Source organism: Erpetoichthys calabaricus, chromosome 1 (genome assembly GCF_900747795.2).
Source record: "Erpetoichthys calabaricus chromosome 1, fErpCal1.3, whole genome shotgun sequence".
In the NCBI taxonomy this organism is placed as follows: domain Eukaryota; kingdom Metazoa; phylum Chordata; class Cladistia; order Polypteriformes; family Polypteridae; genus Erpetoichthys; species Erpetoichthys calabaricus.
The window spans coordinates 35,246,147-35,264,973 of record NC_041394.2 but is presented as its reverse complement, the minus strand read 5'-3'; the positions used below and the strand labels follow the sequence as shown (position 1 = coordinate 35,264,973).

Genomic DNA, 18,827 nt, shown 5'->3' with positions numbered 1-18,827 from the left:
CCTTCAATAATGGCACTGCTTAACCAATAAGAGTGGCTAAGGAACCTACATTGTCACCATTTTTTTTTTCTAAAGACGCTTACCTAGAGAAAACACACAGACACTGAGATAGTGGGGAAAAAAGGAAGGACTAGAAATTTAAATGTGTCAGAGTCTGTGAGGAAGGCATGATAATGGAGAAACCAATATGAGGCAGAGTCAACTGTAGTAATACTAAAATTCAAGTAATTATGTATTATCTATTAGATCTTACAAACAGTGTTTGGTAACAGAACTACAGCTCTTCAGAATGATACAGGAGTCCATCCATCCATCCTCTTTCGTTTATCCGAGATCGGGTCGCGGGGGCAGCAGCTTGAGCAGAGTTACCCAGACTTTCCTCTCTCTGGCCACTTCTTCTAGCTCTTCTGGGAGAAACCCGAGGCGTTCCCAGGCCAGCCGGGAGACATAGTCCCTCCAGTGTGTCCTGGGTCTTCCCCGGGGCCTCCTCCCGGTTGGACGTGCCCGGAACACCTCACCAGGGAGGCGTCCAGGAGGCATCCTGATCAGATGCCCGAGCCACCTCATCTGACTCCTCTCGATGCGGAGAAGCAGCGGCTCTACTCTGAGCCCCTCCCGGATGACTGAGCTTCTCATGGAATGGAATGGAATTGTCACTGTTCACAATTATATATTACTAGACATTAGTGCAATTCTGTATTATATTTACGGTTTTATCACTCACTCACCACTACTGTAAATAAGGTTGTGATGATGTCACAAAATTTCCCCTGGGGCAAATAAAGTACTATCTATAAGTTGTATACCATGCTGTTAATTACACTTAGAGTTTACCAGGCCTCACATTAGTGCCCCAACAACTTTAACTCATTCTACTCCTCACAAAGCTTTCCTTTCCCAGACATGCAAATATGACACAATAAAAACAGTCTGCAGCAATCAGTGCTGACTCCCATTAAAGACACTTACAGTGCATCCGGAAAGTATTCACAGCGCATCACTTTTTCCACATTTTGTTATGTTACAGCCTTATTCCAAAATGGATTAAATTCGTTTTTTTCCTCAGAATTCTACACACAACACCTCATAATGACAACGTGAAAAAAGTTTACTTGAGGTTTTTGCAAATTTATTAAAAATAAAAAAACTGAGAAATCACATGTACATAAGTATTCACAGCCTTTGCTCAATACTTTGTCAATGCACCTTTGGCAGCAATTACAGCCTCAAGTAAACTTTTTTCACGTTGTCATTATGGGGTGTTTTGTGTAGAATTCTGAGAAAAAAATTAATTTAATCCATTTTGGAATAAGGCTGTAACATAACAAAATGTGGAAAAAGTGATGAGCTGTGAATAATTTCTGGATGCACTGTATACATGTTCCACTACAGTTTTAATACACAACGTAACATTTAGAATTGCTTAATGTATTTTAAAATTGTATGGAGAACAAAGCAGAAAACTACCCAGGACATGACACATGTCCCGCATAGGTCCCAGTCAGGCACACATCCACAATGGGGCTAATTTAGAACCACCAGTTAACCCTAGAGCAAACATTTTTGTCAAAACACAAACAATACAACAAGTTCTTTAAAAGGCAGGAAAGACTGTGAACCTGACAATGTATTCCAATGAGGACCAGAGCAGCAATCATTCACTCGGATAGCCATCTGTTTCACCTACTACCATCTACCAATGTGACACTATATGTGTCAAGTTTGACTTCATAAATTTGGAATTAACTCCATATATACCACATTTGACTCTATATATTCAAACTTGACTCAAAAATGTCAGATTTGACTTTATACAATTGAATTTGAATCCATACGTGTTAAATGTGGTGCCATATTACGTGCCTGCTTGGCATATTACAGGAAATGGGAGTATAGAAACATGAGTAACATGTATATGAGACTAGCTGCTTTGTGTTTGCTAACAAAAAAAAAAAATATGCATTGTACTACATTCTGGTGTATTACGGCCCTGGAGAGTATCAACATGTCAAATGTTGGTTTTGAAACGCAAGTAAAAATTTCACTGTAATCTATAGACATGACAAGGCACTTCAAGATTAATTCAGTCATTCAAAACCACACATAGTAGTGCACAGCAGAATGAAATTGTGTTACCCAGCCCAATTATGTGCAAGAATAGCCAAAAAAACAAACAAGGATAATAAAGAGAATAAACAGCACAGAATCACCAACATACATCCATACTTACATACAAACACCTTACACAACCTAATCCTCCGTACTCACAAGTGAGGAGGTTATGTTGAGAAGATGGAAAGAGCACTTCAAGAGGCTGATGAATGAAGAGAACGAGAGAGAGAAAGAAGGTTGGATGATGTGGTGATAGTGAACCAGGGAGTGCAACTTATTAGCAAGGAGGAAGTAAGGACAGCTATGAAGAGGATGAAGAATGGAAAGGTCGTTGGTCCAGATGACATACCTGTGGAAGCATGGAGGTGTTTAGGAGAGATGGCAGTGGAGTTTTTTTAACCAGATTGTTTAATGGAATCTTGGAAAGTGACAGGATGCACAAGGAGTGGAGAAGAATTGTACTGGTACCGATATTTAAGAGTAAGGGGGATGTGCAGAGCTGTAGTAACTATAGGGGGATAAAACTGATGAGCCACAGATGTGATGTTTACTCTGAGGGTGTTGATGGAGAAGTTTACAGAAGGCCAAAAGGAGTTGCATTGCGTCTTTGTGGACCTGGAGAAAGCATACGACAGGGTGCCTAGAGAGGAGCTGTGGTATTGTATGAGGAAGTCAGGATTGGCAGAGAAGTATGCAAGAGTTGTACAGGATATGTACAAGGGAAGTGTGACAGTGGTGAGGTCTGCGGTAGGAGTGACGGATGCATTCAACATGGAGGTGGGATTACATCAGGGATCGGCTCTGAGCCCTTTCTTATTTGCAATGGTGATGAACAGGTTGACAGACGAGATTAGACAGGAGTCCCTGTGGACTATGATGTTTACTGATGACATTGTGATCTGTAGCGATAGTAGGGAGCAGGTTGAGGAGACCCTGGAGAGGTGGAGATATGCTCTAGAGAGGAGAGGAATGAAGGTCAGTAGGAACAAGACAGAATACAGTAATCCCTCCTCCATCGCGGGGGTTGCGTTCCAGAGCCACCCGCGAAATAGGAAAATCCGCGAAGTAGAAACCATATGTTTATATGGTTATTTTTAGAATGTCATGCTTGGGTCACAGATTTGCGCAGAAACACAGGAGGCTGTAGAGAGACAGGAACGTTATTCAAACACTGCAAACAAACATTTGTCTCTTTTTCAAAAGTTTAAACTGTGCTCCATGACAAGACAGAGATGACAGTTCTGTCTCACAATTAAAAGAATGCAAACATATCTTCCTTTTCAAAGGAGTGCAAAGCAAGCAGTCAAAAAAAAAATCAATAGGGCTTTTTGGCTTTTAAGTATGCGAAGCACCGCCGGTACAAAGCTGTTGAAGGCGGCAGCTCAGCTCTGTCAGGAGCAGGAAGAGACAGAGAGAGCCACAGAAAAACAAAGTCAAAAATCAATACGTGCCCTTTGAGCTTTTAAGTATGCGAAGCTCCGTGCAGCATGTCCTTCAGAAAGCAGCTGCACACAGCCCCCCTGCTCACACCCCCCTACGTCAGCGCAAGAGAGAGAGAGAGAGAGAGAAAGTAAGTTGGGTAGCTTCTCAGCCATCTGCCAATAGCGTCCCTTGTATGAAATCAACTGTGCAAACCAACTGAGGAAGCATGTGCCAGAAATTAAAAGACCCATTGTCCGCAGAAACCCGCGAAGCAGCGAAAAATCCGCGATATATATTTAAATATGCTTACATATAAAATCCGCGATGGAGTGAAGCCGCGAAAGGCGAAGCGCGATATAGCGAGGGATCACTGTACATGTGTGTAAATGAGAGGGAGGTCAGTGGAATGGTGAGGATGCAGGGAGTAGAGTTGGAGAAGGTGGATGAGTTTAAATACTTGGGATCAACCGTACAGAGTAATGGGGATTGTGGAAGAGAGGTGAAAAAGAGAGTGCAGGCAAGGTGGAGTGGGTAGAGAAGAGTGTCAGGAGTGATCTGTAACAGACGGGTATCAGCAAGAGTGAAAGGGAAGGTCTACAGGACAGTAGTGAGACCAGCTGTGTTATATGGGTTGGCAACGGTGGCACTGACCAGAAGCACAGGAGACAGAGCTGGAGGTAGCTGAGTTAAAGATGCTAAGATTTGCACTGGGCGTGACGAGGATGGATAGGATTAGAAATGAGGACATTAGAGGGTCAGATCAAGTTGGACGGTTGGGAGACAAAGTCAGAGAGGCGAGATTGCATTGGTTTAGACATGTGCAGAGGAGAGATGCTGGGTATATTGGGAAAAGGATGTTAAAGATAGAGCTGCCAAGTAAGAGGAAAAGAGGAAGGCCTAAGAGGAGGTTTATGGATGTAGTGAGAGAGGACATGCAGGTGACAGGTATGACAGAGCAAGATGCAAAGGACAGGAAGATATGGAAGAAGATGATCCGCTGTGGCAACCCCTAATGGAAGCAGCCAAAAGAAGAATATGAAGAAGACGACTAAAACTACTACATCATCATCAGGGGTGCCCAACTCTGGTCCAGAAGGGCCTGCAGTGGCTGCAGGTTTTCCTTCCAGTCACTCTTTTAATCACTGAACAGTTTCTTTTGTTAAAATGGACAGAAAAGAGGTCACTTAATTGCCTTGCTTTTTTAAGACTCATTCCTCTGAATTGCTTCTTTTTTCAATACAAGGCAGCCAAACACAAATGAGATGTGAAGCAATCCAACAGACCAGCTAAGCTGGAGCCTCAAACTTCAACCAATTTCACTTCAGCCTGTTTCTTAATTAGAATTTCATTCTAGTTGTTAAGTAAACCTGTTATTTTATTCCATGGCCTGTTAATACTCTCATTCTACCACACCAGGGGCCTCATGTATAACGCCGTGCGTAGAACTCACACTATAATAATAGTAATAATAATAATTCATTACATTTATATAGCGCTTTTCTCAGTACTCAAAGCGCTATCCACACAGGGAGGAACCAGGAAGCGAACCCACAATCTTCCACAGTCTCCTTATTGCAAAGCAGCAGCACTACCACTGTGCCACACTATAACATAGCGTAAGCACAAAAGCGGGATTGTGTGTACGCACAGAAAAATCCAGATGCAGGAATCTGTGCGCACGCAAACTTTCACATTCTTCCACTACATAAATCCCGATCAGCGTGAAAAGTAACGCACGTGCACGCACCTTCTCCCACGTCCCAACTCCTCCCAGAATTACGCCTCTTTGAATATGCAAATCAACATAAATAGCCTTCTGTGAAAAGACAATGGGAAAAGCACAGGGGAAAATATAAGAATTTCAGCGAATACCAAGTGGAGGCAAAGGAAAAACGTACTATTTGCTGGTTTAAACAGTGGTATAATCAATAAAAGAAAGTTGATCGAGTGACAGAGTGTCTGAGAAACTCGAAAGATCGAGTTCACAAAGTCGCAGAGTGCCCGAAATAAAAAAGAAATCACATATCAAAGTCGCCGTGAAAAGGCAAGTCGTAGCCCACCGTCTGAGTGTCATATGAAAGCTTATTAGGGTACAGACAAAAAAAATAGGCACACAGTGGGAAAAAAGCACGAAGTGTCAACTTTAATCTCGAAATATCTATTTTAATCACGTAGTTTATTTTGTCATTAAAGTAGAACATCATAAACTTCATCTTAAAATCGTTTATTTTACTAGTTTCTCAAGTAGCACGTTAAATGCTGTGTTCTGTGTTTGATCTTCTATGTGCTCTATGTGTGTGAATCACTACATGCTTCTGTTCTTTCTCCGACAGGACACAGAATCCATTACATTCGAGATATTACAGCTCTCTGAATAATTAAAATACTGAGATGTATACGTGATATCATTTTCATGATGACAGGAATGAAAGCATGTTATTAAACATGGGAACACGGTGGCGCAGTGATTGTTCATATCTCACACAAGAGGCTTGCTGCGCCATGTGCGACCTTCGATGAAATAATTTATTACAGCAGTACTGTCTCTTTCAAATGTATTAACCTCCAATTCCTGTCCTTACTTTTCTTTCTCCAAAAACCCAATCGCCACACAATCAGCTCTGTAATAGACGTTAAGCCATTTGTAAGCTTGGAACGCCGATTCTTCAAAACTTTTAAGGAACATTGAAATATCTTCATAGTGCATGTTTAATTATTCTATCCGTCTATCCTTCCAGTGTCGCGTCAGCACGAGCAAGAATACAGCGCAAGGCAGGAGCTATCCGTGAACTAGCTATACGCTGCGGCACCGTGTCCTTACATGTTTAATTATTAACAATACAGATTATTTAAATGAAGTTAAAGTTTTATCTGTATACTATAAGCAACATATTTTGCTGCATTTCATCTTAAAAATGATATCGTCATCATATGTGCTTTATAAAATAGCGCAGGTTGTGCAATATTATAACTGTAGTGCAAGTTTACAGTGAGGTGATTGTACTTATAAGTACAAACAGTTCTATAAGGAGCACTTGATGGACTGATTGAATGCATTTATAGTTCTTGGGATGAAACTGTTTCTGAAACGCGAGGTCCGTACAGGAAAGGCTTTGATGCTTTTTGCCGTGGTTGAGGTAGTGTGTACTTGAAACTGTATACCGATAATTCTCTTTCCGATCAGCTGCTGGTGTGATTCACACTCAGATACAGTGATATGAATACTCCGAGTGGTGCAGTGAGAGTAATATGGAAAAAGATGATCTGCAGTGGCAACCCTTAACGGGAGCAGCAAAAAGAAGAACAAGATGCAGTGAGCGTAACAACGCTAAAGCAGTTATGGTATTTGGAATACTATGGCTATTCCCTGGACCATTATATTGCTACAGGTTAATTACAATCAGATGCATTACACTAATAAACAATATGCAGTTAATTTCAGTGTATTTATAAAGCCGCGTCAGGAATGTGGAACTAAGAAAGAAAGGGTGACCACACAGGAACAGTAGCACTGCTTTGACGCTGGGTGCCGCCAGTCTGCAAAACCGAGCGGAGAAATTGCGTACGCCAAGGAATGAGTTACCGTGGAAATGTGCGTGGCTTTACGCCAAGTTTAGGTTTTATACATAGCGATTTGAGCGTGGAAACGTTCATACGCAACATTTCTGTGCGTACGCACCGTTTATACATGAGGCCCCAGACATTTAGAAAACCGCTGAGGTTTTTCCGAGGGTACAATCAAAATGTTTTGGTGACCTAAGCATATAATGTTACCGAGACCATATACCTTGCTTTATTTTTAAATATTGTATGATGCATTGTAAAAAATGATTGTACTGAAAAAATTAACAATTAAGGGGTTTGAGACTTAAATAGCAAGTCAATAAAATTTAAGGCAAAAGAAGTCGAAGCAGAAAAAAACAGTCACTAATTAAAAAAGCGGTTTAAACGAAAACCTGCAGCCCTCCAGGATCAGAGACGGACAGCACTGTACTACTTGCTAAGTCATAAAAAGGTGTACTCACCAAGGGTCTCATTTATAATGCTTGCACACTCGCAAAAAGAGGCTCAAATTGTGCGTATTCAAGTCCCCATGCAAACATTAAAAGAAAACTGGAGTGGGGAACATGCGTATATTTAGAGCAAATCTAACCTACCTGTAAAAAGCAACCCACTATTCCACTCTATTTGAACTAGTGTGGTGCTGTTTGGGATTCTGAGGTAGATCGTTGTGTGGTGGATGCAGCAATGCACTGTATCATAGCATCCTCCGAACCTCCTCCTCCTAACCCATCCATTCGCAACATTTCAGAGAAACTGGGATATGACGACACCCTTGATCTAGTATGGAAATGCAGTCAAACCAGCTAAATGACAACTCGCAGGTATAATAATTCATATCACTGAGCCCTTATTAGAATGTGGGTTGACGTGAAAAACATATTACAGTCGTGGCCAAAAGATATGAGAATGACACAAATATTAATTTTCACAAAGTTTGCTGCCTCAGTTTTTATGATGGCAATTTGTATATACTCGAGAATGTTATGAAGAGTGATCAGATTAATTGAAATTAATTACAAAGCCCCTCTTGGCCATGAAAATGAACTTAATCCCAAAAAACCCATTTCCACTGCATTTCAGCCCTGCCACAAAAGGACCTGCTGACATCACTTCAGTGATCCTCTCGTTAACACAGGTGAGAATGTTGAGGAGGACAAGGCTGGAGATCACTTTGTTGTGCTGATTGAGTTGAAACAGAGAGGTTCAATTGTTGTGAAGAAGGTTTCAGGGAGCCCAAGAAAGAACAGCAAGTGTCAGGACCATCTCCTAAAGTTGGTTAGGCTGTGGGATCTGGGCACCACCAGTTCAGAGCTTGCTCAGGAATGGTAGCAGGCAGGTGTGAGTGCATCTGCACGCACAGTAAGGCAAAGACTCTTGGAGGATTGCCTGATGTCAAGAAGGGCAGCAAAGAAGCCAGGTCTCTCCAAGAAAAACATCAAGGACAGACTGATAAACTACAAAAGGCACAGGGATTGGACTGCTGAGGTAAAGTAATTTTCTCTGACGAATCCCCTTTCTAATTGTTTGGGGCATCCAGAAACAAAATTATCCAGAGAAGAAAAGGGGAGTCCTGTATCATGCCAACAGTAAAGCATCCTGAGACCATTCATGTGGGGGTTGCTTCTCAGCCAAGGGAGTGGGCTCACTCACAATTTTGCCTAAGAACACAGCCACGAACAAAGAATGGGACCAAAACATCCTTCATGAGCAACTTCTGACAACCATCCAAGAACAGTTTGGTGACGAACAATGCTTTTTCCAGCATGATGGTGTACCGGGCCTAAGGCAAAAGTGATAACTAAGTGGCTCGGAGGACAAAACATCGAAATATTTTGTCCATGGCCAGGAAACTCTCCAGACCTTAATCCCATTGAGAACTTGCGGCCAATCCTCAAGAGGTGGGTAGACAAACAAAAACCCACAAATTCTGACAAATTCCAAGCACTGATTATGGGCTGCCATCAGTCAGGATTTGGCCCAGAAGTTGATTGACAGACAGCATGTTAGAGCAAATTGCAGAGGTATTGAAAAAGAAGGGCCAACACTGCAAATATTGACTCTTTGCATGAACTTAATGTAATGGTCAATAAAAGTCTTTGAAATTTATGATATGCTTGTAATTCTACCTCAGTATACCACAGAAACATCTGACAAAAAGATCTAAACACTTTGTGAAAACCAACACTTGTGTCATTCTCAAAACTTTTGACCACGATTGTACACCTCAAAAATGAAAATTATGATGCAAAGACTATTTTAGGTCTATTTTAAAAGGACCAATGATATGAATTTGCACTGAAGAACTTTTATTGGTTTTTCATCAGTTTATATCTGCTACCTGATGTCACTTATCAGGGAACTGACCAACAGGTCAACAGTATCTCTGCCAAGCTTCTCTCCATAATGTCTGCTACACTGGAAGCCATTAACCGACCAGCAAGGACCTACATCCAGTTTTTGTATGCTATGGGTATACATACATAAAACATGTTTTATCAACATAAAAAAGGCATTCTGCAGTAGTGTTCTGTTCTCGTAATGTTATTTGGAGCAATTTACTGCACTCATATTGCAATAAGAGCACCTAACAAGAACAAAACTGCTTTCATTAACTAATAGCAGTTACATTCCATTAATGCACAAGTCATCTGTGATTCCAAGATGTGGCTGACAAACATCATGTTTCAGTGGCCTGGGTCAAACTGTGATTCATTTATTTTGAGGCAAAGCAGCTTTGGCAGATATGATAGTGCTGCCCATGGTAAATGGTTTGCTAGCAAGATAACTGGCTGACCCCCACAGTTTTTCATATAGCCTGTACTATTCATTGTAACAGCAATCTTTTCACTACATGTGCCAGGTTATAGTGGCTACCCACACCCATTCAGTCACTGGCACCTTACACCTTTCACGCAGAAGAGAGGCATTATGCATATGTAGGAGGTTGATTAGCATGCTCCGTATATGGATGTTTCAAGGCGGGGTTTACAAGGTGGTTGTGATTTATAAAAGGTAAATTGGATAGAATTGTGACAATTGCCTGAAATAGGGACTTGGAGTTGCCTTGAAAGCTTGCATATTGTAATATTTTTAGTTAGCCAATAAAAGGTGTCATTTTGCTTGACTTCTCACTACATCCATAATGGCTACAACACACTAGTACTATAGAAACGTTCGTAAGACAGATTTTATAAAAAAACTTTTTTTTTTGGCATGCGCATTCTTTCACACTTGAATCCATGCAAAGTTTTATAAATGAGGCCCTATGTCATCAGTTTGTTCCTTAGTGTAATCACTCAGGCCAATCAAAACATCTGAGTAGTAGCATCTAAGAAGGGTATAGACAGTGTAATATTAATTATAGTGGATGGGATGCTGGTTATCCTGTGCCTGTGGAGTTTGCAGGATATCCCCATATCTGCAAGAATATCCTCCATTCCTGTCAACAACACATTTGTGAGGTTTACTGACAACTCTAAACTGGCCCAATATGAGCAAGTTTGCCCTGCAATAGACTCTCACACTGTCTAGGGTTGGTAATCAACTCCCTGTGACCCTGCAATGCATAAGCAAGTAAGAAAATAGTGGGTGGTGATAGTGGCGCAGTGGTAGTGCTGCTGCTTTGCAGTAAGGAGACTGTGGAAGATTGTGGGTTCGCTTCCCGGTTCCTCCCTGTGTGGATAGCGCTTTGAGTACTGAGAAAAGCGCTATATAAATGTAATGAATTATTATTATATTGAATACAAATTACGGTGTTATGTTACCTTTTTGTTATTGACACATGACTGGGTATTGATGTTTCATCTGTTTTATTTCTGGCGGTTTAACTAAGAAAAGCATTAAAACTAAATCTAATAAACTACACCCGTCAGTTTCTAAACGGGAGCTTGGCAGGAGGAGGTGTGCTCTAATGATCCTTAGTGAACTCATTTTTTTTTACATGTTTATTAAATATAGCTCTATTTTTTTAAACAACCGTTCTCATATCTACACAGCTCTAGAGAGTTTCATTTCTCCCTGCTGACAAGACTCAAGATATCCTGCACTCTGAGCTGACACAGGCACAAAAAAAGGACAAAACTATTGCATCAGCCTAGCAGCAGGAAATACAGTCACCATTTTAGAGATGAAGCAAAATTCATTTTATCTATCCATATTCTAAACCCACTTATTCCAGCAATGGGTCAATTAGAGATGGAGCCTTTCCTGGCAGGAATTAACTCTGGACATGATACCAGCCTAACAGTGGGAATACAAAACCACTCAAAAGCTTCCAGTTTACCCTGCATTGACATTTGAGGAAACTGGAGTACCTGGAAGAAAATTCAGGTAGATACGATAAACATATTCCGACTCTAAACAGTGAGCGACTGGACTGGTACTCAAACCCAGGTCCCTGGAGCTATAAGGTAGCATGGTTTGCTGCAGTTTAATTATGTTATCCATACATTAAATGTAGTTGAAGTACATTTTAAAATATCAGTGCCCCACAGCACTTTGACATTAGTTAATTTCTCAGCCGAGTGAGTTCATGTGGGGTTCCACTGACAATTCACATACATAATTGTCAAATGATTCACAAGTATGAATTAATAATAATAACAATTCTTTACATTTATATAGCGCTTTTCTCACTACTCAAAGCGCTTTCACCCAGGACAAGAACCCACAATCTCCTTACTGCAAGACAGCAGCGCCACCACTGCACAACCTGTGTTGACCCATTGAGACCCATTTCGACCCATCACCAAGAAAAATGTTTGAAAATAGCTGGCAGTTTCCTTCCACTGACTAATGATAAGCTATTAGATCAATTACCCTGCCTAAACTGACCGAGTAAGGATGTACAGTAAATGCAATATGTGATGGACTGTCTTTAAATAGTGACGATTCTTGTCTAGACCCCACTCCAACTCCTTGCAACCCTATATAACAAGGGTCCCCAACTCCAGTCCTGGAGGGCCCCAGTGGCTACAGGTTTTCATTCTAACCCTTTTCTTAATCAGTGCCCTGTTTTTGCTGCTAATTAACTCCTTTTCCATTCATTTTAATTGACTTGTTTTCATTCCTCTGAATTACTTAATTTCTTTCCTTAAACGGCACCCAAACAGGAACGAAATGTGAAGTGAGGGAGCCAACAGAAGACCAACTACGTCAGGGCCTCCAACTCCGACCAATTTCACTCCAACCAGCTGCTTAATTAGGCACCAATTCTTGTTGTTAATTAAACTCGTTATTTAATTTCATGGCTTGTTGCTGCTCTCATTGTGCAATAGCAGACATTTCTGAAATTGTTGATTTTCTCTTTTCTGTTAAAATGGTTTGTGGACCTAAGCAGATCAGCATTCCCGAGACCCTCACCTTTCTTTATTCTCAGATATTGTATGATGGACACAAATTGTTTTGGCTCATTCTGTATCTCGTGATCGTTTGGCTGCTAATTAAGGAAAAAGAAACAATGAATGGGTCTGAGTCTTTAAGAGCAAGTTCAATCAAAATGAATACAAAAGAAGTTAATTAGCAGCATTCTAAAGGGTTAGAATGAAAACCTGCAGCCACTGGGGCCCTCGAGGATCGGAGTTGGGGACCCCTGCTACATAAGAAAAAGCATACCAAGAAAACTAATGTCTGAAAGGATAATTCTTTAAATATTTGCAATTATTTTCAAGATGACAAAAAATGCTTTAGGGAGAGCTCTAAAATGCAACTGCTTTGCCTACAGGATTACTTCAGAAGTAAGCCACTCTGTACAGACTGGAGCCTTTCAATGGCACAAAATATTCACTCTTGCTCTTTGGCCCTTGAGGGGAAATAAATAATTAAACAAATCACCTAACTCGAGTTTAAAAAAAAAAAAAAGAAAAGACTTAAGGCTTTCCTCTCAAATTAATTTCGCCTTGGACCACCAAGGCAGCCTGGGAGCCACGGTCACTCCGTACCATGCCTGGGGAGCTGGGCGAGGCTCCGTGTGAATATCTATCACAGTGGAGTCACATATGCCCGACTCTCACGTAAGCTCGGAGGAGTTTCTCTCTTAACATGTGTGAAAGGGCGTGGTTTAAAAAAAATATAAAACCAATCCAGCTTCTGCCGAGATCTGATCCTCCAAGCCAGCTATTTTTAAAAGGATAACTTTGAGGCTGTTCTTAGTTAACTAGAAAAAATTTGTTTGCTCTCTCATCTGATTTTATCAATTTACTACTTTGTTTCTTTTTCACTCAAAAGATGCTTGTCTCAGCAAAATGCCATGCAAAACTGCAAAGTGCCATATTAAATTTTTAATGACTGGCTGACCTAGGTCTGCCAAACACCAATTTTCCCTAAGGTTACTTTCATCAACTGAGGTTTTTACTTTTGTCTTTTCCATTAGCAGTTGGCCAAATGACCCTTAAGAACTTTAAGATAATACCTGCCTGTTTTTATTGTATTATTTTGGACATTACAAAAGTTATTACTTGTATAATGTTTTATCACACTGGTGTGTTTTTCTCCTGATGTTGTTTATTCCAATTATGACAATTTGTGTATCTCTATAATTCCTTATATAAAGGGCAGCATGGTGGCGCAGTGGGTAGCGCTGCTGCCTCGCAGTTGGGAGACCTGGGGACCTGGGTTCGCTTCCCGGGTCCTCCCTGCGTGGAGTTTGCATGTTCTCCCTGTGTCTGCGTGGGTTTCCTCCCACAGTCCAAAGACATGCACGTTAGGTGGATTGGCGATTCTAAATTGGCCCTAGTGTATGCTTGGTGTGTGGGTGTGTTTGTGTGTGTCCTGCAGTGGGTTGGCACCCTGCCCGGGATTGGTTCCTGCCTTGTGCCCTGTGTTGGCTGGGATTGGCTCCAGCAGATCCCCGTGACCCTGTGTTCGGATTCAGCGGGTTGGAAAATGGATGGATGGATGGATGTGTATCTCTAGGAGTCCTCTGATGATTGGGCACTAAACAAGAATGACATAAACTAAACTAATAAACATTTTTTTTTACAATGCAATAAAAATAGAGGCTTTGGTTATTCTTTAACTACCTAACTTTCTGTAAACGGTTAGACCTTAACTTTTATTTGAGATCACAATACAGGAACAGCCATCCAATCGAAACTTTATTTTTAAAGGAATTGCAGTACTCTGCCCACCAGAACTGGAATGAGGTTTTTGGAATTGTATGGACATATCTAAATCTGCGATGGACTACAGTCCTATCTGTGGTTTGTTCCTACCTGACACTTCATGCTTGCAGCTTCACTTTAACCGTTTTATGGCTAAAATCCTGAAAATGAATACACAACTTTGGGATATTGATCAATGACCATTTGTCCTTAACTGACCGTGTTGCTACAGTCTCTTGGTCTTGTAGATTCAATCTATATAATATCTGCAAGATCAGACCATATCCGACAGGGTATGTAGCACAACTACTGGTCCAGGCTTTGGTCTTGCCACATTTGCACTACTGCAACTTTCTTATGGCAGGAGTACCAACTTGTCTCACCAAACCGCTGCAGAAGATTTAAAATTTATTGGCATGTCTGGTGGGGCGGCACGGTGGCGTAGTGGGTAGCGCTGCTGCCTCGCAGTTGGGAGATCTGGGGACCTGGGTTCACTTCCCGGGTCCTCCCTGCGTGGAGTTTGCATGTTCTCCTCGTGTCTGCATGGGTTTCCTCCGGGCGCTCCGGTTTCCTCCCACAGTCCAAAGACATGCAGGTTAGGTGGATTGGCGATTCTAAATTAGCCCTAGTGTGTGCTTGGTGTGTGTGTGTGTGTTTGTGTGTGTCCTGTGGTGGGTTGGCACCCTGCCCAGGATTGGTTCCCTGCCTTGTGCCCTGTGTTGGCTGGGATTGGCTCCAGCAGACCCCCGTGACCCTGTGTTCGGATTCAGCGGGTTGGAAAATGGATGGATGGATGGATGGATGTCTGGTGTTCAAGCAGCCGAGGTGAGCACATATCACTACATTGGCTCTCTGTGCAGTACATATCAAGTTCAAATCCTTGATGCTTGCCTACAGAATAGTCAATGCGTCTTCACTTATATACATGGAGACACTTACGAAGTCCTATGGTCTTTCTCAACCACTTAGGGCTGCCAGTGAATGGCGTCTGGTGATGCCATCATTGCTTTGTATCAAATTTCAGTCCAGACTCTTTCCATGTATAGCTCCTTCATTTGAAACTGTGAATCATTCAAAGTGTCTAAGAAGTGTTTAAGTCCCTATTGCTCAATGAATTTACCTAATTAATATTAGCTGTTAGAATTTTTAACAAGCTTGAATTTAGTTCTGACATTTTTTTTACTTGTGGTGGCTAATTTTGCCACTTTGTCCAGTAACACATTTTCCCAGAAATATCGCCCAGGTTGAGGTTTATTCGATAATGTTGACCTCTTTTGTAAGTCGTTTTGGATAAAAGGGTCTGCTAAGCAATTATGTGTAAATGTAAATGATATTCGGTTGTAAAAAATGGATGGAGGAAACCATTGAGGAATAATATGCATAATAAAATGTCTGAAATCAGGTCAGCCCTTTCTTTCTATTTAAATGAATGCCCTTTAGCGAACAGAAGTGAACCAGAAAGAATCGTTGAGCATACGGTCTCTGACGATTTATGCAATCTTAATTGTAAAGCGCCTTTCAGGGTGAGCACTATCACAAGTCATACAAGATATGCATTAATATATAGGGTATTCGGTGTACAAATTCGTAAGAAGGCTACATGTGACATCTGAAGCAATACTAGCTACCAGATTAGCGCTGTAGTTGATCCAGATACAACCCCGATATACTATCAACGAATCTGGAGATAGTGCACACACGATGCGTATCCCAATTCACAGACTACAAGCAAGAAACTGAGCCCCGACTCACTTGCTACAAGCACCTCCGAGCATTTAATTCTCAACACTACCCCATCACCTTCCCCGTCCCTCACAAACCTTGGTACGGCTTGATTAACGAGTGCTCTCGCTTCAGATATTCGTCGATTTGATGGCCATCATCACCTCGGCAATTCGACAGTTTGAGGAGCAAAACAAACAGCGCCAAATGCAACATCTTCTCTCTAATTCTACACACTAACCGAACCGCTGAATCTCAGTGAACTCTGGCCTACTAGGACCTTGCCGCGGCAGCGGCCATAGCGACCCGCCTTATGACTGGATCTTTCTTCCTAATGGATAAGCAGATTCATGCCTTTTTTCGATAGGACAATTTAACTGTCACTCAATGGTTTCCGTGGCTCCCCTCCACGACCTTTCTGGTAAACAAACGATTGGTGAGGGAGTGGCCGAGAGATGCAGCCAATAACACGTTAATCCCACCTTTTTCCTTATGTTACGTCTACACTGTTGGCTGTTAGTAAAAAGGAGGCGGGAAGGATCTGCATAAGACAAAAATTGTCATAGGAGGAGAACGAGAAAACGAAGGGAAAAGTTTGTTAGGAATAAGATAGAATCACTCTCAGTTTGAATCACTCTCTAGTTGTCCGTGTGTATATGTAGTTTGCCACGATTGTTTCTATATTTGGTTAAATAAAATTTTAAACAGAAGACTAGTATCACTAGTATCACTAGAAGGATATTTTACAGTAATGTTGCCAAAATGAACATGGTTAACTAATTCAATCTTTAGTTATTGATCGATTGATCAATCCATTCATTCTTTGTATAAGTAGTTATTTTTACCATTTTTAGTTTTCTGAAGTCATACCTTTAAGTCCCTGGTGTGTTTTCAGTTAACTTGGAATTGAAGACGTTTCTGTTCTGATCTGAAAAAAGTAATTTTTTTAATAAAGTAGCACCTTTTAACGGAATGACTGCCAAACTTCCATATTCAAGATTTCTTTGTCACATACACAATTACACACTCAACCTCTTAGGTGAATTAGGTGGTGGCAATTTTCATTTTTAAACAGACCTATGAAAACTCGGAATCAGTATAACTGTCGGATTATTATTGTTTTATACTTTTTCCCTTATGAGTGTATTTGTCTGAGACCATCTTGTAAACAGACATAGCTATAAGTAATCAATCACCCACGTCAACATTCTCAAATTGTAAATCCACTGTTTTGTATCCAAACCCTGCATACTTTCTCAATGTACAGGTCTGGCAGTGATGTTTCCACTCAAAGCAAAGGAGATGGTGGGGTGCATTTACAACTTCACCTAGGGTATAAAAATGTTTGAGTTGGCACAAGCGGTAACTGTCTGGTTCTACTACTCCGAATATGCAAAAGAGAGTAAAAATTTAAGACAAATAGAAAAACAAATTAGGACTAAACAGAATGATGAAAACACCACAAAAAAAACATGCTGTACCCACTGTATTCAAATCAAATGTAAATGCCTTTAAATGTAATCCTGTGGTACATCTGGGCAGGTCTGACCATCTTTCTGCCACTTACTAAATATACGTCATGTCATTTTGTAACCTAGGGAAGAATGGAGCGTGAGATCGACAGGCGGATCGGTGCGGCATCCGCAGTAATGCGGGCGCTGCATCGGTCTGTCGTGGTGAAAAAGGAGCTGAGCCGCAAGGCGAAGCTCTCAATTTACCAGTCGATCTATGTTCCTACCCTCACCTATGGTCATGAGCTATGGGTAGTGACCGAAAGAACGAGATCGCGAATACAAGCGGCTGAAATGAGTTTCCTCCGCAGGGTGTCTGGGCTTTCCCTTAAAGATAGGGTGAGAAGCTCAGTCATCCGGGAGGGGCTCAGAGTAGAACCGCTGCTCCTCCGCATCGAGAGGAGTCAGATGAGGTGGCTCGGGCATCTGATCAGGATGCCTCCTGGACGCCTCCCTGGTGAGGTGTTCCGGGCACGTCTAACCGGGAGGAGGCCCCGGGGAAGACCCAGGACACGCTGGAGGGACTATGTCTCTCGACTGGCCTGGGAACGCCTTGGGATTCTCCCGGAAGAGCTAGAAGAAGTGGCTGGGGAGAGGGAAGTCTGGGCATCTCTGCTCAAGCTGCTGCCCCCGCGACCCGACCTCGGATAAACGGGAGACGATGGATGGATGGATGGATTTTGTAACCTGCTTAATTCAGACCAGGGCTACTCTGAGGCAAGGGATCTGCGCTTGCAATCAGAAGGTTGCCGGTTTGAATCCCATAATGCCAGAAGTGACTCTACTCCATTGGGCCCTTGAGCAAGGCCATTAAATTTGAATTGCTTCATACTGGGTATGACGTTAACCTGTATTCAGCCCTGCAAGCAGGTCCTCCAACTTACTGGGAAAACTTGGGGGTTGGTTGCAGGATTGGCACTCCAACCACTATAAAAAGCCTCACACTGTTCCAGCAAGGTGCTGAGGTGTCACCCGCTGCACTTGGCTTCCAATCCAGGTGGTTTGTCATGTGGTGCGTGCAGCAATGCGCTAATGGTGCATGCTCCCATCCTCTATCTCTCTTAATTCAGACCAGATTTTATATATAATACAGCTAAATATAAACAACTTAGATTTCTAATATAAACTGGCAACATACAGGTACAGTACAGTAAACAAGGTGTAACATACAGTGACAAAATGCCGGAATTTGATGTAATTTATTAAATCATGACATAATATGCAAATACATTTGAACAGGCAAATGCGATAATTGAATAATATACTGTATACAGTGTATATATACAGTATATATATATCTCTCTACTCTATATATATATTTAAAATCCTAAGCCTAAAAGTGCAACGATTTTATGTGACCTTTTTTGTCACACTTTAAATATGGCTTATTTTAAAA

General features: G+C 41.6%; 1 protein-coding gene across 2 annotated transcripts in view; it reads right to left on the bottom strand.

The window, feature by feature from the left end:
• The window catches only part of LOC114648560 (VIP36-like protein), a 63,689-nt gene extending 47,454 nt beyond the window's left edge, over positions 1-16,235 (bottom strand). For both annotated transcript variants that reach the window (XM_028797659.2, XM_028797667.2), the window contains exon 1: positions 16,019-16,235. In XM_028797659.2, coding sequence (XP_028653492.1) covers positions 16,019-16,136 — 118 coding nt within the window. In that variant the 5' untranslated portion in view covers positions 16,137-16,235. The remainder of the gene's footprint in view (positions 1-16,018) is intronic.
• Between the last annotated feature and the right edge of the window lie 2,592 nt (positions 16,236-18,827).